This window comes from Amblyomma maculatum, chromosome 2 (genome assembly GCF_055883805.1).
Source record: "Amblyomma maculatum isolate TAMU_Amacu chromosome 2, ASM5588380v1, whole genome shotgun sequence".
NCBI classification, from domain to species: Eukaryota; Metazoa; Arthropoda; class Arachnida; order Ixodida; family Ixodidae; genus Amblyomma; species Amblyomma maculatum.
In genome coordinates, this window is record NC_139345.1 from 74,757,834 (window position 1) to 74,784,980 (window position 27,147).

General features: G+C 44.3%; 1 protein-coding gene across 1 annotated transcript in view; it reads left to right on the forward strand.

Moving 5' to 3' along the window:
• The first annotated feature begins 265 nt into the window (after positions 1–265).
• The window catches only part of LOC146199031 (neuroligin-4, X-linked-like), a 58,162-nt gene continuing 31,280 nt past the window's right edge, over positions 266–27,147 (forward strand). Inside the window, exon 1 of the mRNA XM_084592698.1 lies at positions 266–895. Within this exon, the coding sequence (XP_084448824.1) occupies positions 415–895 (481 nt within the window). The 5' untranslated portion in view covers positions 266–414. The remainder of the gene's footprint in view (positions 896–27,147) is intronic.

Below are 27,147 nucleotides of genomic sequence, written 5' to 3' on the forward strand. Positions count from 1 at the left end.
TCTCCTTCCCGCAGCCCTTCCCCTCGCCCCCCTTAGGTCCGTGGCCCGACCGAGTCGAGGATAGCGAGCCTCGCTCAGTGAAGACGTCTCCGCTCGTTTCCTCCCCCAGCCTGCTCCCTTCGTTCATCCTCTCCGCTCTCTCTCCGGTGTTGTGAAAACACCGGCGCTAGGAGCGGGTGAGCGAGCTGCTCCTCTGGGCCGTGGGTGCGCGCCTGCGACCGAGACCGCTCGATGGACCGCGCAGGCGCGTTACCTCCGAAAAAAAAAAAAAAAAAAAGCCTTCTTGCCGTGCGCCCCCTGGCGCCGGGTCCTAGCGGCATCGTGAGCGGCGGAGGCAGCAGCAGCCATGGTTGTTCCGAGGAGGCGATCGTCGACGTCCGCGATGGCGGGTGGTGTTTCCACTGGTAGCGCGCGATGAAGGTGGCGGCGGCGGGTGGCTGGCGGCCGGCCGCCTTGTGTGTGCTCCTGCTCGCGCTGGGCGGCGCCCGGGCCGAGTTCACGCGCCTCAGCTCGCGCACGGTGACCACCAAGTACGGCGCGCTCAAGGGCTACATCGAGACGCCGTCGCCGCCGCCGCCTGGGCCGCAGCAGCAGCAGTCGCGCCAGCAGCACCCACTGCAGCCTGTCGAGGTGTTCCTGGGCGTGCCGTACGCGGCGCCTCCGACCGGGGCCATGCGTTTTATGCCACCGGTGTCACCGGCACACTGGAGCGGCGTGCGCATGGCCGACCGGCTGGCGCCCGTCTGCCCGCAGCGGCTGCCCGACATCGGCTCCGAGAGCGAGGCCGTCAAGCGCATGCCTCTCGGAAGGCTCGAGTACCTGCGCCGCCTGCTGCCTCACCTGCAGCGTCACAGCGAGGATTGCCTCTACCTCAACATCTACACGCCGGCCATCGGTCAGTGCCCGCATCATGCATGCACTATGCCTGTCGAGCCCGCCACAGTGACAGAGAGGCTCCAGAATGAGAGCACTAAGCGGTGCCTGGGAGGCTGGCTGCCTTTTTTTCGCAGTGGCTCAAATTCTTCTTTCAGTACCTCTGTATTAATCTTTCAATGACGGCTATGGTGGGGGTGGTGGTGGTTGGGAGGGGAGGAGGGAGGCGATTATCAGTCTCAGGGCATCGATATACTTAATGGAATGATCAGGTAAACCATGGTTCTCTGTATTGGGCATGGCGCGGGAGTTGTTGCCGATTCTACGCCAGAGTAGCGGGCTGTGGATCACTGTTCACGGGTGGTAAGCATTAGTTTAAAATAAGTACATCTTCCTCACTATCAGTGTGTTGAACGATGTGAGTCGAGAAGCGCATCGGTTAGCTGCTCAGTCCTTTAGCGCGCCCGACCTGTTCTTGGAGTTGTGATTCGCCTTCGTGCACTTGAAGCGTCGTTATACAAGCGTTCATGGTGCAATCCTGCATTTACCGACGCTCCCCATACAGAATGTTTGCATGGACTTCGCATTTTCGTCACTCTGGTCTCGAAAGCGGATGTTCTGTAGATTATTTGAAAATGTGTGGTGCTGGCGTTTTTGGCTGTGCAATACTTGCGGTGTATTTGCTTTCATGGTTTCCTTTCAGACTGTCTACACATTAATCAAACGAACTGTTTCCGTCTCTCTATGATCACCGAATGCCCGAGCTACTTATATATACTGTGCTTATAACTAACTGACCACTAGCGTGGTTGTTGACGAAGACGTGGCTTTCCGTCACAGGTATTGTCGTGCCGATAAGGAACTGGGGCGCTTTTAAGAACATGTGGTGTAAGTTATCCGCTCTAATATATAATATATAACATATTTATAATATATACACACTAATTTCTAAACTAAACATTGGTCCTAACTATTTCTGTAAACGTGATGGTTATCGAGGCAGAGGTCGTTGAGGCACAAATTAGCACAGTTTTTTTTTTCTTAGCATTAAAGAACCAGTGATCTTTGCAAACGAATACAGCTCAGCCTCATCAGACGCGTGTATCAAGAGCTAAATACAAACACCTTTGCGTCTAGCATCAGATACAAACAATATGGAAGGCAAGACCTTGCTTTGGTTAAAAAAAGAAGAAGAAGAAACATGCATACATTTCCTTTCATTATGCATCAGAATGAAAGAAGACATTGAAGTGGTCGTAGGTTTAGAGTAAAGCTGCTTAAAATATACGAATTGGGCGCTCTCATTTGTACGGAGACTGATGTGTTTCCTTTAATACTTCCTCGAGCAGTAAGACTCTCAAGCACACTGGCGACACCTTTCGGCATACTGGCGCCGAGATGAGGTGAAAGGAAGGAAGGTGGTAGTAATTCCACCGCTTTCATTCTCCCGCATGCCTCATTCTCAATGGCCACTGCTGATGAAACACTAAAAAAATTATCCGCTAACCTAGGAATCGTGGCTGCTTTGCTTAACGTTTAGTTTTCGCACCATACGTTAAGGCGACTTTCAAGAAAAAAAAAAAAAAGATTTGTCATCTTTCTGCAGCCTTCACCTTTCCGAAAAAAGTAACCTTCAAGCTAAAGGCAAACATCTGATGAGTACGTCGCCTCCCTAACTAATACCTCTCGGCAGCGAGAATGTTCGGAGGTCTTGATGTCGGAAAGAACAAAGTAAAGTGTACACAGTGCATCCGCTGCGAACAAAAGCTGTCTCTCCGTTCTTTGTTTAAGTCTCACAGTTCCGCCTCTTCCTCCTCCCATCCTTTTTCTTTCTCTAATAAATGTTCAACCGTCACTCTACAAGAAATGAAAAAGAAGACGCAAAAATACTACGTTCAAGAGAAACACATATTCAGCTGCAGGCAGTGGTAGAGAAGAGACGGCTTGAGAAGAGCGAGTCGCGTTCGGAAGGACTGGCGGCGTCCGTGCCGCTGTTTGATTTTTGCTTTTCGGGGCCGTTCGCGATTTCTTCGCTCACCGGCGAGCGGGCGGGATTCGCAGTGCGGGCTACACGTTGCCGTCGTCTCCGTGGAGGAGTCGTTTCGTATCGACTAGCCGGTTAACGGGGGCTCCGGTCGTGCGCCGGGAAACCGCGATTGCTCGGAGGACGTACGTCGTCGTCGAAGCCGAAAGAGCATGAACAAACAGGGGGCGTCACGCGGGCCGTTCGGCGACAACCGACGTGGAAAGCGACGCACGAGTGTGGCATTCTCCTCTGCGTGCCTCATTTGCATGAGCCGGGCAAGTCGCTCCTCGGGCGCTGATTAAAAAGGAATGCAGCCAGCGAGGGCAAGCGCGCGCCGGAGTGTTCGAAATACAATCCAATACTAATCGAATGCGAGGCAACGTACGCGGCGGCGAAGGACTCGGGTAATTGTCGACGAGTCCTTTTGATTTGTTATTTTACTGGATCGATAATATGCAAATATGAACGTGTATTGTTCGACTTTCAGATGGGCTGAGGTGGGGGCTCGCACGCATTTCCCGAATCAATTTTCTTTATTTACAGCGATATCGCGGCCCCCACGTAGCAAATTATTCCGGTGAACGGCAACATGGAATACAAATAAGATGGATGAGGGGCGTCTTTTAGGCTCCACGCGGCGATTATGAGAAATTCTTGTGAAGCGGCTGCTTGCGTTCTGGCCGCCTCTTAAGGCTATCGACTCCATTGCAGAGCTAACTTCTGATTCATAGCATATAGATAGAGACAGTTTGTTTGGCTCCGCGGAACGGAATACGCAATGTCTCTAAAACTAAACATTTTCTGTTCGCTTTGGAAACGTCCCTAAACGTCCCGAAGTCTAGAACGAAAATAACCGTCATACTCTCAGTCGGAAAAAACTACAGAAAATTTTCTGTCGTCACGACAGAATTTCTGTGCGGTTTTTGACGAGAAATCTGCTGTGACTACAGAATGTTCTGTAGTGACGTCAGAAATTTCTGTAGTTACAACAGAAAAGTGCTACAGAACTACGGACAACAGAAATATACTACAGAAAAACTTCAGAACTACAGAAAAGTACCACAGAACTACAGAAAATGCTGACGTTTACGACAGAACTACAGAGTATTTTGTTGTATTTTTAACATGGTTCCGTAAAGTTTTTCGACTGGGCTCTGAAGAATTTGTATAGTTGCGTTTTCTTTAAATGCATATTTGTTTAGAACAAAGGTGTGTTTCAATGCAGAAATTTCAGTATTTTTGTATGCGTGTTTGTTGAGTCTGCGTCCAATCGCTCAGCAGCTAGCTTTTTTTTTTTTTTTTTTTTTTTTTTTTTTTTTTAATGCTGCCGCGCAACTCGCCTGATACTTCTTGGGAATAAAAGTACCCAAACATTTGATTCCCATTAAATAGGGTATTTCGGCACTCGAAAACTTGTCGAACAGCCTGAAAGATCGCCTTTCTGATATACGTCTAAACTGAAATAAGCTTGCCTTGTATTCTGTGACATCTTTCCAGCCTGAACCGCTGCTTGAAGTTGGTCTGGCATCATGATGAATAGTACATGCACACGCTAAGACTGAGCACGCGAATAGAGCACCACCTTAGTACACGTGGCAGGTGTTGTGTATGCGATCGAGATTCCACTGAAAGTGCAATATTGAAAAAAAAAAAAAAAAACAGCAATAAACAAATGCGAGAATCTACCGAAGCTATACTGAATTGAAATTGTTACGAGCCGCACGCGTTAGCTTCTGCTCTTGGTAAGATATGCAAAGGGGGTAGAATTTCAGGTCGCTAGATTGTGGCCTCATTATTGTGGTTATCAGCAATTTTCTTTTTTTGTGTGTATGCGTCCGTAATAGTAATTCGTTGTTTTTTCTTCTTTTTGTTGGAAGGAAAATGTATTTATTCGCGTCGTCCAATCAATAAAAACTTCGTTGTATAAGCCGCGTGTCATACTTGTGTAGCTCCTTCTTATTGTCCCGTATAGTACTAGCGCGATAACCTTTCCTGTCACAGGCAAATAGCCTATTGAAGTTCTAACTCTGAAAAGTACTTCCTCGGCAAGGCTCATATTTTGCATTTGTAAGGCGCGTAGCGTACAGGAAGACAAGCGCGCACTTTCCGGAAGTAGGCCGTCCAGGAAGTGCATTCACGTGGAGCGCTACGTGATGGAAGCAACTTCCGCCGGAAGAGGCCTAGGGAGGCCTCTACGTCAGACCTCGCTTTCTCACCAGTCAACGCTAAGGTACCGTGATGACCCTTTCTTCCCGATATCGACAGGAGTGAGTCACCTTAGAGGGTGCACCACTAATGAAGTTAATTAAAAATTACGTCCTGTGTCATCGTTGAAAACCGTGCTAAGCTCAATGTCATTGAAATCGCTCGAATGGCTTATTTTCGTGGAGGTCCGTGATGACGTCATTCTATTCCTCTAAATTTTCTTTCTATTCTGGCACGCGCAGCGCATTCCACGTGATGTTTCTGCACGCTAGTAGGATTGATTTGATGCTTCATGAAACGGGACTGGCTCACCCGTCGATTCGATATTTACGCATGACTCTGTATTATCTTGGCTCTGGAGGACCTAAAATAAATCACGCAGCTTTGCAACATGCCAGTTGCTCCTCATGTTCTCGAATTTAAACATGGCTATCTTTTTATAGGCAGTTGTTGTCTCAGAGAGAAAGTAATATTCATATACAAGTGATGAAAGGGCACATGCGAAGAAACTGTTGAATAGCTGCATGATTTCCTTGGGTCTTCCATTATGACGCAATTATAGCGCAAACTGAATGAGATCTAAAAGGAAAAAGGCTACACCGCACCTCGACGTCCATCTTGAAAAACTTGCCCTAACTAGTGTGACACTTCCGATGTCCTCCACGACCAAGGTAACTAAAACTGAGGTTGCATGGAGGAAGAGCAGAATATGTTCATGGCTCATGATTAATTGCCACCACCAGTCTAGATATCGAAGTTCTGCCGCTGTCGTTGAGCCAAAAAGTAACATAAAATTTATCCCAAAAGGAAATGACTAAAACATACAATTTATACAGGGCTATGGGCCTATTACCTTGTCTAATGCCGACAGTAAATGTATGCACAAGGCTTGTCGAACTGCCTCCAGTTTGCAACGCCTCCTAACATTGCACTTTATCAGGCGTGGGGGTTAAGGAACGCTGCATACTAACCGATCATTTCAAACTTTTGCTGCAACTCTGAGCTGCAAGTTGAAGTGCTTCGAATTGCCTCCAATAGGCCTCTGATCGTCTTCGTCACACTTTTTCTCACATTTAGAATTACGTCAGTGTCAGTCCAACTGTATAGGAAGGATGTGCCTCTGCTAAAAAACAGCTTTATTTGATTAACTGTTAATTATTGTCAGTTTTTATAAGACAATCCGTGTTTTAACTGCCCAAAAAGAGTACCCATTAGCCACACCTCGGTTGGAAATTTACTTAGAGCTGCAGGATATATATATATAGTGCCGCCTCATGTTATTTCTGTATCTTGGATAATGAAACCTATGAAGATGATATAGAACATTTTTGTACAGAAAATGCAACATGAACCAAGTTGTTCACTTCAGGGAGCTATATGGGTTTATTTTTCGGTGCCAAGTTGAAATGGTGTAATAGTTTTAGTCCATGGTTTCAATTGTGGGTGTCGTCTAACGAAGTGCAAAGGTCATACAGCAAACTATTGAAAGGATCGCATATCGACTCTAAAGTGCCATGCTCAGACATGTGTCTCACATGTTCAGTGGATAATAGGGAGGGTCCCCACTTGCGACATATTTTTAGCAGCAAGAATTTATTACGAATTGCAGATTATTTATTCTGCCTTCACAAATTATTTTCGAATTTTACCAGAGTCTTGTTTGTTGAACATATGAGACGTGATTACCTTTCCCGACCTGTCAGAGCTGGGGGTTTGGTTTAGTACATCTTTATGAGCGGCAGATTGTTTTCTGCGTTTTTTATTTTATCGAGACACTTCCAAAACGATAGATTATGCGTTCTTGTAAACCGATTTAGTTAATGTTTTACCCACTTTTATTGTGTAATGGAAATTCTGTGAGAGTGCTGTTTATGGTAGTTAATCCAGGTACCTTATTGTGCTCTACACTTTACACCAGTTTCGTTTTTAACTAAATTTTATTTTCAGTTTCACAAGAACGATTGCGCGAAGCCTTGATTTTTTTACCTTTCTTTCACCCAATTACCGTGCAGCATATTTTGCTCACTAAAACATGATGTACACATATTCGTGGGGGCGCGTGAAACGTCCCATTCATCATGCATCACGGCCGTCTGCTACAAGCTGCACCCTGATATACTTCACGCGACGACATGGATCCCAAGACGGGCTTTTTTGTGTCGGCTGTAAACTTGCCGTCTCTGTTACTTTCAAGAAACAATTGGGAAAGTTGCTTCATCAATTTTAAACACAAAATGCTACAGTGGGCACCGAAAAAGCGATATAATTTGGCATTCCATAATGTACACAACAGTATTCAACAGTTGCATCTTACTTGTACTCACCTATGGGGCTGAAACGTGGAGGCTAACCAAGAGGGTTCTACTTAAGTTGAGGTCAACGCAGAGGGCAATGGAACGAAAAATGGTAGGGGTAACATTAAGAGATAGGAAGCGTGCAGAGGGGGTCAGAGAAATAACTCAAGTTACCAACATTCTAGTAGAAATTAAGAAGAAGAAGTGGACATGGGCAGGACATGTAGTGCGAAGAGAGGATAACCGATGGTCGCTTAGGGTAACAAAGTTGATTCCAAGGGAAGGAAAGCGTAGCCGGGGGCGGCAGAAAGTTAGGTGGGCGGATTAGGTTAAGAAGTTCGCAGGGGTCAAGTGGATGCAGCTAGCACAGAACCGGGTTAAGTGGAGAAATATGGGAGAGGCCTTCGCCCCGCAGTGGGTATAGTCAGGCTGATGATGATGATGATGATTAATGTACGACGGTGACGTGCCCAGTCTTGCCTCCCTCTTCGTGTTTTGTTGCCTCAACGTGTTTTGATTCTTCAATATGTTTTGCTGTCTCAACTTGTTTTGCTTCCTTAATATGTTTTGTTCCTTCAACGTGTTCTAGTTTGAGATCCTCCTCGCTTCCCGTAGGTTTTGTTAATAATCAATATACACTAGAACAAATTTGAGTGTAACAATTACCACGTAACAGAATAACAGCTGACAGCTCTGTTGGTTTACCGCCATGTACGAAAAGAGAGGTTGGACGTTCGATTCCTTCTACCGCCAGCGTTACGATGCTCTTATTGGTTTTTTACTTTCACAACCAACGATTGAGAGCTTTGGGGTGGAACTCAGCGAGAACATGCAGGCATCTGCGAGTGTTCGGTCTTCATTGATACCGCCCGCGAACACGTCGCGGTTAACGTGACATCTTAAGCGTAGATGGACGTGCGTAAGAGGAAAAACTCGAATAGAACGAAGAGAAAGAAATATCAGTGTGTGCGAGCTTGTGTGCCCTTTATTGATATTAGTCTCGCCTCTGCCTGTCACTGAATCTTTATACAGAAGTTTCCTTGGCACTATGCTGTGCCATCAGTTACAAATAAAACAAGCCTTTAGAAGTTTAGAGTGAAAGCAAATGTTATCCCTCGCGCTTCGTCTTGCCTGAGGCTCGATTCTGTGCTTCACGACGATACCACACAAGCGGTACTGTCACCGTAGGTGCACGGCTGTTCTTCGGCTCGGTGTGCGCGCTAGCCTTTCACTGCCTTAGGCTTGAACTGCGCCGAAAAACAATATAAATCGTGATAAAATAAAAAAACTTGATAAAACAAATAAAGTTTTATTGAACGCCGCTGAAAAGAGTTATCAATTAAGCGAAAGTCTGTCAGGAAGGGCTTGCCATTTCGCAAGAAACTATGATCCAGCGCCTTTTCTTCGTCGTTCAGATAGCCTTCTTCGCACTTTTCGCAGCCTCTTTAGGAGGTAAAGTGCGAAGTAAAATAGAATAAAATCTGTGTATTCGATCAGTATGAGGCAAGTGCATGACAGAGTAGGCATCACCCTTGCCGATGGTTGTTAGTGCGTGCGCTTAAAGAGTGCGTTACCACGAAATGATGGGAAATGGAGAGAGTTTGAGGTGGACTCTGAAAACAAATTCGAATTGGCCTAGGTGGATGCAATGCCTCTTTCTAACAGCAAAGAAAATACCTTCACTAAAAACGAAGCTGTAATGATATAAAAAAAAAAAAGCTTTGAAAAATGAAAGACAGCTGTTGCCACTAACGGCCTTTTTCACAAAGGGGCTGCGTTGCCGTCAAGTGAGATTTTTTGCTGAACACATGTAAAAAAAAAAAAAGAAAAAAGAAAGGAACGAATGGTGCGCGCCCGAATATTAGGGTAAGTATTGGGTCGCAACAGTCAGCGCATGTTTTTTCTCCTTAAGAAAGAAGAAAAGTAGGCCGTTGAAAATTTACTGATGGAAACTCCCCACACGAAGTATAAAAAAAGAGGGGGGGGGGGGGGCGCTTGGGGGAGCGATATTTTGTTTAATTCGAACCTTTTTGTAAATGAAGCCATATGCGAGCCAGACAACGTCCTCAGAGTCGAGAAAAACCCAGTCACCGGCGTCTTGCCAAGCACAGAAACGTGATGACATTTCCTTGTGCGCAAATTATTCAAGGGGCATAGCAACAGTGTCACAAACAAATGCTCTAGATTGAAATATTATTCAAAGCATTTTAAAGCTGCATCTGCCGCGAAATTCTGCTAAGAAGTCCTTCAGTACAAAGTGTACTTTCCACACGCAGTATGGTTTGTTGTTAATCCGAGGAGAATCGATCGAGCGAGCTACTAACCAACGCCCGCGTTTACAACTCTGGCCCTCGGAAACTAGGTTCTAATACCAGGACGAGTAATTACGTTCTCTTTTGTCTTTTTATGCAGAAAAGCAATTCGGTCTATATTTTGCCTGTACTGCCTTCATACCCAGCGAGTCCATTCCGAACTTCATGCATAAAGAGAATTTTTACATTCTTTTATAACCGTCGCTCGAGGCTTGCATTATTAATAGTGTCTAGTCACGGCAAAACCTGAAATGATGGTCGCGTGTCACACTCTCGGGGCAAAGAAATGTGGGCTTTTACGTGGGAGGCAGAAGAACAAAAACAAAAGGAAACTCTAAATATTATGCATAAAGCCAAAAGGAACTGGATTCTACTAATAGTGCACAATAAGGCCTCCTTTTCCATTAAACATCTCCATGCGCTTTTCTTCCCCATACCTTTCCCTACACACCTGCAGATCGGAATTTTTAGCGCGTAAATGACTTCCATCCTATGATAATACGTTGGGTGATTTTGGTTAAGGAGTCTCCTATCGTTAGTCGGCGAAGCTTATGCGGAATGCTGTGCCCAACATCTCCAACTGGTTCCGCCGTTCCGACCTCAACTTGTCTGCTCATGTACCGAATGTTTCCGAGCGTTGCATTAATTCGGCTTGTAATGCTTAGCGCTGCTTTGACTGGAGGGTTGCGACGAGCTCAAGTGTTTCAGTATTAGTGGAAATAAATAAATAAATAAATAAATAAATAAAGAAAGAAAGAAAGAAAGAAAGAAAGAAAGAAAGAAAGAAAGAAAGAAAGAAAGAAAGAAAGAAAGAAAGAAAGAAAGAAAGAAAGAAAGAAATAATGAGCCTAGTCTCACGCGTAATAATAACCTTTCTCATTTAGAATTTTCAATGGCATTTTATTGCCAGAAAAAAGCTCCCCATTTCTGCCTGAAAGCTGGTTTAGTGGCCAGGACATGGCATTTCGAAATATACCTACTTTCTCGAGGACGAGCAGCTTTGCATCGTGAAGGCTTTTCAGAAACAAAGAAAAAAATCTTATATACTAGGAAGCATGACAACCATAGGCAAGAACTGTGGCATTTGTACAGCCTGAACTTCGTCTGGGCGCACTGATAGCTAGGCGATAATTACGTTATGTGTGTAGTGAGTGTGTAATAATCTGTGCTTGACAGGGCTTACTTAGCTCAGCCTACGTGGGGACTTCGACATCTTGTCTCGTCGCCGCCTCGAGGGCCTTGCTGGACGGTCCAGCACTGGTCGCTGAGGCTGGAGGTGCCGAAAACGGTACACCACCTCGACGAAAGGTTTTCATAATTGACATCAGTTAGTTGTGCCTTACATTCCCAGAGTACGTGTTTAATGCGTCTGAGTGTAGCTACGTCTGTCTTGCAGACTTTGCACATATGGTGGTGGTATATATTTCTGGGTATATCCTACTATATTGTAGCGGGTTCGTGTACGTATATTTAATTCCCTCCAAACGACTGCCTGTGCTCTGCATAGTTTATTGCTAGGCGGAGGAAAGACCATCAGACGTTTTTTACCTCCGAGTTAATTTCCTTGACATCTGTGTCCAAAATAGGTTCTTGGATTTTTCCTTTTGTTTTTGCCCTCAAGGAACTCGCGTGTTGACACTTCTGTGCACATACTTCTGCGTAATAACCGTGAATATTTCAAAACTCGCTCGTAGTTTTTGTTAATTCACAAGTTCGATAGAATGCTGGATTTTACCGAGTGATAATGCACCAATATATTTCCGCACCCTATAGCCACACTGCCTCCACAGCTTTGTCTCCTTGATAGTGATGACATTATCGTTAAAGTGGGTAGAAAATGATTTTATCATGAACTGTCAGCATGAAGACTCGCGGTAAAAAAGATTTAAAACGACTGCATTTTTTTCTATACGAAATCGAGGTTTTACCAACGCGGCCAAATTTGGTGTTTCGAAATATTTAACGAGGATTCGATTATACGAGACCAGAGAAGAGAAAGGATGTTCCAGTCTTTAATGACATCGAGTGCCGCCAATCTGGGCTGCGAAATCGTCGAGTTCTAGGCTATTCCGTATTTGGAATGATGGTAAAGGAAACTGAGTGCTTAAGTTAGCTTACGAACGATGAAATTCACTCAGTTTTCACCAAATTATAAGCGCCCACGCACGCACGCACGCACGAACGCACACACACGCGCACACACACACACACACACACACACACACACACACACACACACACACACACACACACACACACACACACACACACACACACACACACACACACACACACACACACACACACACACACACACACACACACACACACACACACACACACACACACACACACACACACACACACACACACACACACACACACACACACACACACACACACACACACACACACACACACACACACACACACAACACACACACACGCACGCACGCACGCACGCACGCACGCACGCACGCACACACACACACACACACACACACACACACACACACACACACACGCACGCACGCACGCACGCACGCACGCACGCACGCACGCACGCACGCACGCACGCACGCACGCACGCACGCACGCACGCACGCACGCACGCACACACACACACACACACACACACACACACACACACACACACACACACACACACACACACACACACACACACACACACACACACACACACACACACACACACACACACACACACACACACACACACACACACACACACACAGGCGTTTTTAGCGTTTTGTGACATCAGCGCCACGACCCCTGTGTATGTTGAACCTACCCACAAAGCTAGTGCACCTATCTGCATAGGCTGTGCAGTGTTTCTTTCTTGACGTTATTTCTTCTTTTTTCTGTTCGCTTCTTACTCCAGTGTCATTTTTTTTCTTTCTCAAAGCCTTTTATATCAGTACGCTCATGGCGGGGCACTTACAAAATCTTCCCTCTCTTGGCAACCAAACATGGCGCCGCGGACACAACTTTCCAGTTCGTGCTTTTTTATTTTTCCGGAAACGCTCCGTAAGAAACTAAACAATTAAATCGAGCTATAAGGTACACGTAACACGGGCAAAGTCACCACCACTAAAGCAGGCGATCCAACAATGCTGTTTCCACGGAAGCCGACTCGTCTTAAGTTGCGGCCAAGTCCGGAAGCGAGAAGCGGGCAGGAAATACTCTGGGCGTCTCTCTCAAGGCGTTCTAAAAGGAACAGAAAGGGGTGAAAAAGTAAAGGAAGAGATGATACAGGGTTGGGAGCTGAGCGCTCTGCGTTTCAAGAGGTGCGCACTCGCTGGCCCTATCTTAACGCCACCCCGGGGAGGCTGAAGTGAGCGATAACGCAGATGTTGCTGTCAGAAATCCGCCGGCAAAGGAACGGCTGGGGAGATGCAGGAAAATAAGAAGTGAGCAGCGAGAACAGAAGGGAGTAGCAGCGGCGCTGGTAAAGAGAGGCCGGCGGCGAAGCAGTCATTTTCCGCAAAACGGTCCGCGAAGAGAACTCGCCCACTCCATATCAGTCAAACGGGCCGTCTCTCCGGGGGGGTCGAAATCGATTAAGGCGAGCACCAAATAGTAGTGGACTGGTGCTGCTGCAACATCTCAGCGCGCCGCGCAATTTGAGCCGCGAGCGAAGGAATGATCCATGATTCGGCGCACGCGAAGAGACGGGAGGAGGATGGTGCCCGCTGTCTGAGTATTATTTGGTGTGTTTCACCAGGCCTTGCTTGCAGTTCATTGCTTGGGTGGCCTGTTGTGTGTATCGGTGCCTACGGCGATAGATGATGTCGTCAGAGCACCTTGCTTAAAAAGGAACTTAAGGGTGGTGCCCATTCCTTGCCCAACTCGCAGCTAGGTTACAACAGGTGTTCAAGGAAGGAAAGCTGACGATGTCTAAAAGAAAAAAAAAAAAAAAAAAGAAAACGTTATGGCAGACTCGCTGGCCGCGTAGCCTGTTGGCCCTAGTGCATTAAGGATTGCGCTAGGATCTCAGCGCCCGAATAAAGAGGGCGGTTACCTTAGTATATACATAGCTACGCAGTAGTGGCGATGGATACAGATGAAACAGTATCCGACAGGTGCGCACCTCCTCGCTCATACAATGTTTGCCTATTGACAGTGCAGCGCAATTAGATGTACACTAATGTCTCTTCAACTAGCCCTGGTCGATGTCTTAGTAAATCATGATTTTGTATCTTCACTGTTTATTAGTCCCTGTATAAGTGCGCTAGCTGATATCAAGACGCATAAATGAATCTAGGTGGACGCTCAGCCTTGATAGATAACAGATGACCCGTTAGTACTTTAGTCGTCGGATCATGTACCCATGGATGGCAGAATGTAAGGTGGGTGGATGAGATAATAGGGTGCGCGCATGTTGGTGTGTAGGTGACTTTCTGGGTCACTGCGGTCTCAGCTGGTTCAGGATCAGGGCTAAAAGGAGATAACAGCGAGATGCCATTGTCCCGAAGCGTATAGGTAATCGTCCTGGCTACGATAAATGCATAAAAATTCGTCAAGGCCTTTTGTGGTGATGAGATCTGCAGTAACGATTTCTCCATGTTGTTTACCGACGGGTTTAGGCTGACATTCACGAGGTGGTCTTTCGCTCGCTCCTCAAAGCAGTTAATGCCATCAAGTGTACTTGACGGAAGCCATCTCAAATAGGAAAGCGGCTTTGAACGTGGACTCAATACTTGTGACGTTCCATCTTCTTGGTAGGCAGCGTTAATATCTACAACGTCTGCGTTGCACCCATATACCAGATTTTGGGTTCTCGTTTTCAGCAATCTTTTATCCAAGCTTGGTATAAATACAGCATACGCTGTATTCTTAACGCATAGCAAGGTGCTCCCGAAAAGATGCTCATGTCTGGTTTCGCAGCCTTGCAATCTGTGTTTCAAGCAAATGCGAGCTGCGAAGAAACAGAAATTTTGAATTCTTTTACACATAATATCTTACGGAGACATTTAAATGCCCTAAAGGAGGAGCTTTGAAACTCAGCGAATTGCAATAAAAAGACACTTGCGAGCTGACAAATATGAATGGAGTTGAACATTTTATTTCGCCCCTGAGCTCCGTCAAAATATTTTTTAAAGGTTTAAAAGAACAGTCTGCTTCGTTTCGTTTCGCAACCCCATCGGCAGATGTTCTTGTCCAAGCCTTGAGCTAGGCAGTTAGGACACTGCTGGCATCATCCCCCATCCTTTTTTTTTTTTACATAAACTTCAGTTAACTCTCGGAGTGGAACTGTCCTCATCGCGAGCGATTCGATACCGCGGTCCCACGTTCACCTCATCAAGTTAGACCAGGTCCTTGCTTTTACAGGTCGATCTGCTCAGTGCTGCGTCACGTATAGTTTGATTAAGTTACGGAAGGGTTTTGAGAAATAAGTTGCACCGAGAAATAAGGGCATCAAGTAATACGACCAAATAGTATAGGGCCATGAATTACGATACCCTTTTTCGATGTTTAATGCCCCTGACAGCTTTGATTAAACTCGTCCAAACATATATTCTAAAACCAGCTTCAGTTGCGCTCGCAAAAATCAATGAATGTGCGCCATTTATGGCGGCTGGATAAAAACATGCGGCTTAGAATGCAGGTCGAAGCAGATCTGCGCATGATATCAGAAAGAACGCCCTTGTTTAATTAAGAGTTTAATGGTTCAAATCCACGCATATAAAAGTAGTTCATGACTTAAATTCTTGTATCTCTAGTGCAATGCGACGGATCGTCCTCAGATGAGAGCTAGGCTCGTACGCGGCCTACTCAGCTTACAGTCATTCTTTTCATCCATATTAATCAGTACCTCCAACCTCTGATACTTTCTGCCCCGTGTCATTTATTACAGCTGCCTTAAATTGCGCCTTATTAAGCGCAAATGCTAATCATATTATGTTCATTGAATGAAAAGTTATCGCGCGTATATTTCATTTTTTTTTATTCGTTGCAAATGATAATGCAATCAATACAAAAAAAGTTAATTTTTTTTTTATGGTCAAGTAGCAAATAAATGTAACCGATGATTTGGCATATTTAGGCGAAATGCAAATTAGATGCACCAGCACATCGGATATCACTTCAATTTCGATTTCAGTTCGAAGCTCAGTTTGCATGCATGCTTCAGACAAAGATCGGTGAAATCAGTTATTGGCGATCTTAGTGATAGGCATTATAAAATCCGTGAGCCGCTTAACGCACTTTAAGGGGGCAATGCGATAGAGATAAGATCTGGATCAATTGCTCTAAGGTGGATTTAGATGGATACTCAGCATGCATACATCGGCGCGACAGACTGGCCTTTAAGCACGCGAGCGGCGATGGGGTCTGTACTTCGCGTTGCAAGCGACCGACATGACAAGCTCTGCTTGATGAGCACCGTCACGTGACTGCACAGCTTATTTCGGGGATACTATGCAGTGATACGCTACGTAACGCACAAGCGAAGTAATGTCCGTACTTGCAGACTATTACACGGCGTTTAACGCTACTCCTAATACACTTGTTTGAATGGCCCCCCGCATTTCACATCTCCGGTGACGTCTTTATCAGAAGGTGATTATTCTGTTGTAAGCTGCTCTTTCATGCGACAAGAGGTAAAACTAGTAATTGATCAGTTACATTATCCCCAAAACGTCCGGTTCTAATGAGATTCTGTGCGCATTCTACAAAGTTTTTAAATTTCTTCTCGCTCTGATCCTGCTGCAGATGATTCGAGATGCGTTTCGATGCAGATGTCTTTTATAAGACCTTTACTAGAAGTCACACAGTCTTACTTTGGAATAACACTGATAAAGAAAAAAATTAGGACAGAATATCCTCTCGTGTAAGACTGATGACACGGCGATGCTGTTTGCGTTTGGTTCGGCTAAGTTACTCGTGATTGTACTTCGAGACTTCTTATTTCTGTCCGTTGTCGTCGGAGGAGAAGTGTGACAGATACTGCGCCTTCTCTTTTCCTTTAAATCAATTTGAAACGTCGCTGATTCTTGCTTTGATGCGTCTGCTTCTGCATACTGTGTGGTGCGGCGTTCGAGGAAGCGCAAATAGGAAGGCCCAGCACGGACGCCTGGATCGGACACCCGGCGTTAAATCACCTGGTGAAGTCATCTGTCATGACCGGATGTGACGTAATCACGTCGTCAGTTCCGGTTATCAGACATGACCGAATGTGACGTCATTATGACGTAACATTCAGTCATGATGACGCCATTACTGTGAACGCATTCAGCTGTGCGCGATACCTCCGGCTTAACAGAATCGCTGTTAAATTGCTCTCTGTACAAGGCTATAGACAGACCTTGTGGGAAAATATGGAGTATAAAATTTCCTCCAAATATTTTATCAAATCGCTTTTAAATGATAACGCCAGTTATCATTGACCCTTGCCAGACTTGCAGTTTGAGAGGCCACTAAACTCATAGTGATGTAGTCGTTGCATTATACTATTCTCGAATCTTTGTTCTGCTCTCATGACCCCTCGCTTTGCTTCAGATAGACATTTCTTGTAATCTTTCCTGTAATCTGCCCCACTATGGTGGTTCAGTGGTTAAGATGCCCGACTACTGTGCCGGAGTACCCGAGTTTGATTCCGACCGCCAGTGGCTGCCTTTATACGGAGGCGAAACGGAGTGGCGTACATGCGCTTAGCGATGTCAGTGCACATTAAAGAACCCCAGGAGGTCAAAGTTTTCGGAGTCCTCTACTACGGCGTCTCTAATAGCCTGAGACGCTTTGGGACGTTAAGTCCTACAAACCATACCAAACGAAACGAAACCAAACCTTTTCTGTAATCTTTGAAGTCCTGTAATGTTTGTGCAGCTATAAGAGCTACTCTTATATAGCTGTAATTTGTAGACGCAATAAGCTCTTGTACAGCAACTCAGAGCAAAAAAAAAAAAAAAAAAAAAAAAAAAATCGTTTTTTTATTAGGTTGAGTAATATTCTCGAAGAAAATCGTAGAAACGATGCGTACCGCATTCTGGTGACGTTCTGTGGTCCATTAACGCCCCCAAAACCGCCTCCTTCACGGACTGCAGCGAGCGCGATAGCGTAGGCAGCAAGCACCGTTCTCTTGCCTCTGCTGTGATGGATGCATCCCTAGGTTCTCCTCACGTGTATGTAGATTCAAGATGGCATCACGAAACTGCCTTTACTTCGCCTTTAAAGTACGCAAAAAGGTCGCTTTTCTTCGTGAACAGAAGTGCTAGTCAAGTTTGAGTTTAATAAACAAACGTCGAGAGTAGTTATACTCTGTGCATCGAGTTTTAGCTCGTTCAAAATTTGAAAGGCTTTATGTCGAGCCATCCATCATGATCGGGTCTCGCAAGGCTGCTGAGTTTTATGCTGGTGTGTTGTAGCGAATGAGAGATAACTTTGAATCCTACGCCAACACTCCGCGTGTCGTGGGCGCGCCAGTCACTTGAGGTGTGCACAAAACGTTGTAATGTCATGTAATGTAATGTCTCATCAGAGACCCTCATGTAATGTCTCATCAGAGACCTTTGAGGAATAAATAAATAAATAAATAAATAAATAAATAAATAAATAAATAAATAAATAAATAAATAAATAAATAAATAAATAAATAAATAAATAAATAAATAAATAAATAAATAAATAAATAAATAAATAAATAAATAAATAAATAAATAAATAAATAAATAAATAAATAAATAAATAAATAAATAAATAAATAAATAAATAAATAAATAAATAAATAAATAATGGCTGGTGCGGGAAGAGCCCGGAGAAATCGATTTTATCATGCCTGCTAAAAGCGTACCGTGCTTGACTTTCAGCCATTTACTCACCGCTGAGCGTGATGTTCTTCTGCCGAAGTTCGGTGTGTCAAAGCGGCAGAATGAAGAGTGTTCTAAATAAATCGTGTGGCGTGGCAGGTTTCACACGTTTTCACCTATGCGATTCTGTATTTGAGAATATATAAAGAAATAAAATGCATGTACCGGAAGACAATCCAAAACTTAACTGATTTGCTAACTCTCGCATGATGTATTCTTGATTTATTTGCCGGAGCGCATAAAGGTAACAAAGCACAAACGCAATCTTGACAATCGCCAGAATATGAAATACTATGAAGCCCCAAGGCAACTCAACGGAAAAACACTCCAGCTGCAAATCGTACAATCTAAACATCATTTTAAAGGCAGAGCAGGCGAAAGACCGTTTATGACAATCAATATGGTGGGATTTTATGAAGCTTGTGAAGTAAACCGCAAATGATGGAAGGGCTGAATCTAATAGGTGGCCTGACAATGTTATTTTTTTTATAGTTCTTTTTGATAAACTAATTTATTTATTTATTTTACCCTCAGCCTACAGTGTACATTACAGAGAAAGGTCAATCACAACAATAAAAAAACACGAAGCATAATGTATACAATAATATAAACAATAGACGTAAATTCATTATGGTTAGCAATTTTTTCAGAACATAAATGATTTGAGTGACAGCAATATGAAGTGATGGGCCGAAATAGCATAATAAGTCAGTTAATGAACAAACACGCACTACTTAGGTAATTAGCGTTGCAAGGACCTTTTTAGGCTGTACACGATCACTGATACTGGTTAATAATGGAGGTAAAGAATTCTATTCTTCACAGGTTCGTGGAAAATATGATTATGCACATGTGACTGTATTGCAATGGGGCACTGAAAAATTTTATTGATGACTGCGGCGATGAGAAATGAAGTTTGCTGGTTGAATCCATCGGGAGCGAAGTTTAGCATCATGGTAGAAAATCTTATGAAAACATTTGAGGCATTCGACGGGTTTTAAGTTGCATTACATAAGGTGTGTTAATAAATTGCTATCTCCGCGTGACGTCACTTTTCAAGTGGGTGTCGTTGGGTGTTATTTGCAGGCGTAGTCATGTGACTTTGACGTCATGACTCAGATTACCAATCGGGGACGCCGACGGGACAGAGCTGAGTTTTCCGCTGAAGGGGAGGATTAAAGCTATCGGTTTAAAAAACTGCATTTAAGCAACTCATTAAGAGGATTGAAAAGTTAGGGGGACACTTAAGCTCCGCGGCTAAGGGTATGACGCGATGGCGTTTCACGCTCACGAAAGATGCTCTTCCACTTCCTTATTTTACACTAAGCACCAGAAAACGTTGGATTTTCAATCTGAGCAGTTTAACACCATTCAATGCATTTTATGTTTTTTTAATTATTTAAATTAATTCATAAATTACACACTTTAAATGTTTTTAATTAGCATAACCAAGCATTGACTTTTATTTTGAGCGCTTTGACACCTTTAAACCTCTTTCTTCAATAATTCAATAATTAATCATTTAATTACAATGATTTTATTAATTAATCATCGCCTATGACACACACACACACCAATAAATCATCCATTACTAGAACCACAAATTACCATGGTAAGACTTTTTTACGCAGCCCCCGATTAATTCCGACACGCGGTGCCGACTACTACTTCGACGGTTTTTCAATCGAGCGAGCTGCATAAACTATCGTTTAAGAATAAGAAATGTTTAGTTAACGACAGCTTTTTGACGCTGATAACTTGGTCTACGTGAAGTGAGCCATAGCAGAGCTTTGTTATAAATAAGATCGGCATGCCCTGACATAAATGCGCGCATGTAAAGTCGATGTATTTTTTTCCAGAGCTTTCATGTAATCGCCATTAAACGGACATTTCAATAACGAATTAGATGTGCGCATTGAAAACGAGACTTTTAGAGTAATTGATGTTTATTTTCCATGTAGCGCATCCCCCGCAGGATTTTGAGCAAGGCTTGTTATAAAAAGGTTAGCCCATAACCGTCAGCGCACATGCGCATGCCAATACATAAAACGGTAATCGTTGACGTGGAAGGGGAAACGAAGTTGGTCTAAAATAAAACCATGTGGTACGCCCAATGAAACACCAGAAACCAATGGTTAAGTTGAATTGAAATATGTACATTGCTAGCTCTGGGAAACAAAACTCATTTTGTCGTTAAAACGTGCCACGTTTCTTTTTAAATACAGACTTAAGCTTTGTACAGAGCTTTCAGTGGAGGGCAGTGTCGAATGCTTTTGATGAATCTATGTATGGGCTGTTGAGATGATGTATACGCAGCTTCGAGAATTCAGCCGATTTGGTGTGGTGTGCCGCTTAACCTGCGGCAAACGCCATGTTGGAGGTAACTCACTACATTGGTGGACTTGAACAACAGTATGTGATGCTTGAAAATGATGTACAGTCGTGAGAAAAAGTGGTATACACAACACTCAGCCGGTGGCGGAGCTTGGGAAAACTGCATTACGACTTCATCTAACAACAGCTATCGGGTATCGACACGATAGTGGCGGTGCCCCATTTTATCCACATGCACATGTCACAATCGCTGCCCCTGTCGCTACCGCTATATGGAATTTTTATGCCGTTTTCCCGAGCTCCGTCACCGGCTGAGTGTTGTATACCACTTTTGCTCACAACTGTAATTTCGGAACTTATATGAATGGGAGTTCCGCGATTACGGAACTCTAGCGGAGAGGTTTACGAGATATTGCGGTGACGCAAGAGCTTGTTCTAAATGCATATTGTTCCAGTCCGGGTTAGCTCTTTTTAGTCTCGAAGTCAAAGACAAAATTCAGTACATCTTTATTAGACACATGAACATCTTCAATTGAAGACAATGAATCACAAGTGAAGGGAAGCATTCCGAGATTGTCTGTATGTAGGAAAGGATAACTGAAGTTAGGTATTTTAAGTTGGTTCATTGAGACTTACGCTCATTGGACGAGGGTGCAATATTATGCGGGTGCAGACAGTGCTATAAATGTATACATTTATAGCACTACTCGTTGCGAGAACTTCAACGCGGTTAGACACAAAAACATCGCAAGAGCAGCGCAAGCTATGCAGGAATCGTATGCCATCAATTATATGATATCTGTTCTGAAAGCCCTCATCACTATTTGAATCTCATTTCCTGGCGCTAAATTTTAATTTAGAGGCTAAACTTATGATGAGAAACATACGCAATCATTTCACACTATGCTTCGCTAAGCTGTTTTTCTTTTTATTTCTACAATTGTGCTACTCTCACTCGGAAGCAAAGAAGCGACAACATCATGCTGTCTGTCTAAAGCAGACAGCATGATGAGAATTTCTCGAAAGAACTCATTTTGGTGAGTTGTTGAAACAAAAACCATAACACGTTTGTGTCGTCGAATCTGCGTTGGACAACGTCAAGAATAACGAGGGTCAAAGCAAGAGACAAAGTTTTCTTGGGCTGAGAGGCCTCGCGACGAGCATACCGGGCACGCAGATCCAGAGGGATAGCGTGGGAGCAGCACTTGAATTTCCTATCAGTAAACCCATTTTGGTAGAAATCGTTTTTCCTAGGCGGTAATTGAGAACTGCCGCACCAATGGTACTACTTTCGCTCGTTCCAATCTGCGGATACGATTCCGGCTTGTGTGCCTTCCTTGTACAAGGCGAATTCAAAGCTCCAGGAAGAAGATAGAACGCCTTTTTTTACTTGCACCACGCCAACAGCAGTTTAAGCTTCGTCGAAAGAATCTAACTTCAGTAGTTTAGTTTGAATTGCTTATGCGAAACCTTCTTTCGGTGAAAAAATAGATGTGTTAGCATTTTAGCTCTGGTCTAAAAGAATTGTTTCTAATGCGCTCTAAGAGGAGGAAGATACCTTCTGTACTTCTGCAGACGCTGTACACGTATTCCTTGATCATCATCGTCCAATACAATTCACAATCACCAACCAATCACCATCATTACCTAATCTATCATCATCACTGCCACCACAACAACAGCAATAATATTCAGCCGAGGTATATCCACTGCAGGGGAAATGCCTCCCTAAATTGCCCCGCTCGTGTGCCAGCTGCATCCGCTTGGTCCCCGCAAACAATCGTATCCGTTCATCTACTTTTTCCCAATGCATTCGTCTAACTTCCTCCTCTCCTACGCTTTCTTTCCCTTGAGCTCCAATTTGTTACCCATAGCGACTATCGGTTATTTCGCTTTTGCATTTCATCGACTGCTTATGCCGGTTTCTTTTTGTATTCAACTATAATATGATTAACTCGTGGTTGTTCCCTGATCTACCTGACCTACTCTGCACGCTTCCTGTCTCTTAACGTTTCACCTACCATTTTCAATTGATTGCTACCTGCGTTGTCTGTCCTATTTTGGGCTGCCGTTCTGCTTTGTGTGTCTAGATTATTAATAATTATTTGCGATTCGTCCCCTGACTTAATTAGCAAGGCAATGTCATGAGCGAATCGCAGATTACTGAGGCGTTCTCCATCAATTTTTATATCTAAGTGTCCTGACTCCAGGTCTCCTAATACTTCCTCTAAATAAGCGGCGAATAGTACTGGAGAGATCGGGTCTCTTTGCCAAGTACAATTCCTTAAAAAAATTCTATTACTTTATTTATGGGGGACCATGATTGTTCTGCGACCACTATATAGTATATATTATACATTAAGTAAGGTATTTAACTTATACCATATACCCTCTTTAATAATTATTTGTTTCGCTTGTAATGCGCTGCATAATTATACGCTATTTATTCTCAAAATAGCAGAGATTATACCATAGCTAGACTAGAAGCTCAGCACGAGAGGCCTTCTAAATCAGTCGTTAGTATAGATCATCATATCGAAAGGAAGCACGCGTCGTCAGTGCTGGGGTTACTTTACTATACGGTTAGCATTCAGAATGCGCGCTAAAGTAGCCCTGAGCCCCAACTCACCCGCAACATTTCCTCACTTACTGAGGAGGAAACAAGTGGTTGACGGAACACACTTGGTTGAAAAAAAAAAAAACTGGGAAAAATTGGCTTGCGAGGCTCCGCTTCAGATGCGGAGCCTCGGGTTAACAATGGTAAACTTAAGCAAAAACAGGCGCGCGCGCGCACGCACGCACACACACACACACACACACACACACACACACACACACACACACACACACACACACACACACACACACACACACACACACACACACACACACACACACACACACACACACACACACACACACACACACACACACACACACACACACACACACACACACACACACACACACACACACACACACACACACACACACACACACACACACACACACACACACACACACACACACACACACACACACACACACACGCACGCACGCACCGTGCATACCATGAAGCGACGGCGTGAATGGCTCTCGTCTGCGGCTTTTGATCCTCTTTCGCGTACATGCACTTTGCTGTTCGCTCCTATCACTGATGCTTTAATTTGTACCTCTTGTACCAGACGCACTAATTAGCATGCATTCGTAATCTTTGGCATTTTGGGAAATTCCACCCAACAAGATACAAAGCCCCGCATTAACCAAGTCGTAAGGACGTGCCTCCGTAGGCTAGGTACCGGTAGCGTGTCTGACTCGCGGGATAAAAGTTTCTGTGGACTTTAATTCCATTTTATTCCCATTTTACCTTCCCACCTCAAATAAGCTGTCCGAGTTGGCAGCTGCTACCGACTCGACCACGTCACGTGGTCTCGTGACGTTACACAACCCTCCGACCAATCAGCGCCCTGTCATCTCACCTGCCAGATGCATGCTCGTATTTTGTCGCTCGCAACGTCAACACCGATAACGTCGAAGCTGATGTTACTGTAGACCGGGGCCTTTAATGCTGTGTGTGTACGTCTAAGATACGTACCACAGGCCTGGGCTTCATTGAGATGCGTCCACTAGCCATGTTTAGCGAGCTTATTTAGCAACCCGCGGAGCCACCTCTCAGGAGGAGGGCGTAGGGGCTGAGTACAGGTAGTGCTACGGATTGTGAGTATTCCCGCAGGTGGTATATGATGGTGGCGTTGGCCGCCCAACATTTGGAGCAGAGTGGGAATAAAAAAAGGTGGAAAACGAGCTGATGAACTTCACTACAAACTAGAACTTTATTGTTTAAAGATAAAAAAAAAAAAAAAAAAACACTCGGACGGATCTTGGCAACACCACCTTGATTACGATTTTCTTCACGTTGAGGAATGTCGACTCCATTCACTCACTTGGAAGATTCATTTTCCTATTTTGCCCACTTCTGTACTATTGTAGTTCATTCCTTTTTTTTTTTGAGGCTCCCTCTTTCCTTACCATTCATCCCCATTAGGCAGGAGGCGAGCGCTTGGAACTTATTATGTCAATGGGATAATTAAAATGCGAACGAAATTAACGTTTCATGCAGTTCTTTTGACAAGGAACTCAAAGCGAAGTCATTTTGCAGCAGCAGTGCCTTTCGATAGTCCACGAGTCGGGAGTCGAAGGCAGTCGTGCCCAATGTTACTGCCTACATTTCGCGATATTTTCTGGTGCGTGAAAACGTTTTGTACGCGGAATTTGCCATAGAGCCCCGAGTTTCTTTCAAGAATACCCCGAGTGCACATGTAGAGAAAGGCACATGTAAGTTTGTACTTCCTTTGTGCCAATTGGAAACATCGAGGTCATTAGAGGAAAGTTATCGAAAGTAATTTCTGACTTCTTCATTGCAAATGGGCTCTTTCTGTTTAGCTCTTTTCTAACGAGGGTTCATTTAAGGAATTAATTTTTTTTCCCTTCGCTGCCTCTCTTGGAGCATGCAAGAATTTTGCTCTGTCATTAAACTTCTGTAAAAATTTTTTCTCACTCATAATGACTCATATAATGTGCTCCTAGTTACGGTAATATTTATATATTTTTTTCCTGACCAATGCTTTTATGTCGGCTGAAACTGCCCGTGGCAGTTGACAAAGGAATTCTTTGATTCGTCATCACACACATGCCAGCTCTGCATGTTCCTGCACGCTAGGCGTACGTGAGCTATAATCACGCAGATTATAGCTTGATTTCGACTCGCGATCATTTCGTCTGAGCCAAGTTATACTAACATATTTCGGACATATCGATTTTTTAACTTCGGTCACCATCAGAACTCGCTTTCTACGAAACTGACTCGAAGGTTACCTTTAGCTAATATTCTTTTAGTATTAACTAAAGGGAGAGGTATCATGAAAAAATTGCCGTGTCTAAAAGAAAGATCGATCGTTATGTTCCAATTTACTCAAGGGCTCTGCCTATGTGTTGGGCGAGATGGGCGAGGGCAGATGTTGGGCGAGTTGGTGTTTTCGATGATCCATAACTACAGCGCAAAAGACAGAACAGAGATGAAGGAGGGCATAGACGCCGGACACGTGTGGTGTTCCTCCTTTATCTCTGTCCTGTCTTTCTGAGCTGTAGTTATGAATCTTCGTTGTCTCTTTTTGCGGTCAAAGCTTAGTTTTTAAAGCACGTTACTAGAACGGTTGTTTTGGGGCTGGCTAATTAAAGGCAGACTTTCGTTGACGTGCTGTTTCGCTGGGTTGTCGGGTAGTTAAGTAGATGTGGATGGTTAAGTACATGGTTAAGTATAAGTAGATGGGTAATTATAAAGAGAGTTTATATGGCGCAAGACATGCCGGTTTCTCACCGGAAAACCAGGACAAAATTCCGGGTGCATTGTAAACTGTGCTAAAGTATCAAGATGCGCGCGCATACTGTTGGTGTTTTGCTATTGAAGCGCAGCGAGAGCGCGTTGAATTAACGATACCTTCTCCCTCTCTGATCTGGCACTAGCACAGCTGCAGGCATCGGTTCAGATCGATCTGCGAATGCAGATGCTTCTACAAACCTCGCGACATGGAACTCAGGTGCCAAATTTCCCGAGCGGATTAGCAAAAAAAAAAATGATAATAAAGATAAAGAGAAGTTTAAACTCGAGTTTCGGAACGCAACTGAGGATGGATCCCATCTCCACCTATAGACCTTTTCAAAATTGGCCAAAGGGCGCTGCCATATTGAAGACTGGGATGTGCTCATAGCACAGGAAAAAGCTGCGGATTCTCTCCCCACGCCTGCTTCACAGCCCAGTCAAACCAGTTTCTCCCAGGGTCGTGATAAAGGTCTATATGCTCCACAGGCTGAAGTAAGAATCTCATGGTCCCGTATTGGCGTTTAAAAGCAAGCTGCTTGGTTGGCCGTGGCCTCAGAGCGGGGTTAAGTGCAACCTTAAGCTAAGGTAACCTGGAATTAAGTGCATTATGGGCAGCGCGGCTTTTGAATGATACTTTGTGGGTCGGACAGGGATGACAGTCGGTCTGACGGATTGGAATCTGTTGCTTGCAACAGGAGCTACTCAGGCATGCACGTATGCAAATCCGCCGCCTCGATTCCCGCGGCCTAGCTACGGTTAACTGTGAGGAGAGCTAATGGTGGTCTTCTACCACAGTAGGCATCACTTTAGGCCCAATCAGCTCTGGCCAGTTAATGTGCTAAGATGCTAAACTTGAGCAAATTTCTGGGAGGTCGCCACGCTTTTTGGTAGCTGC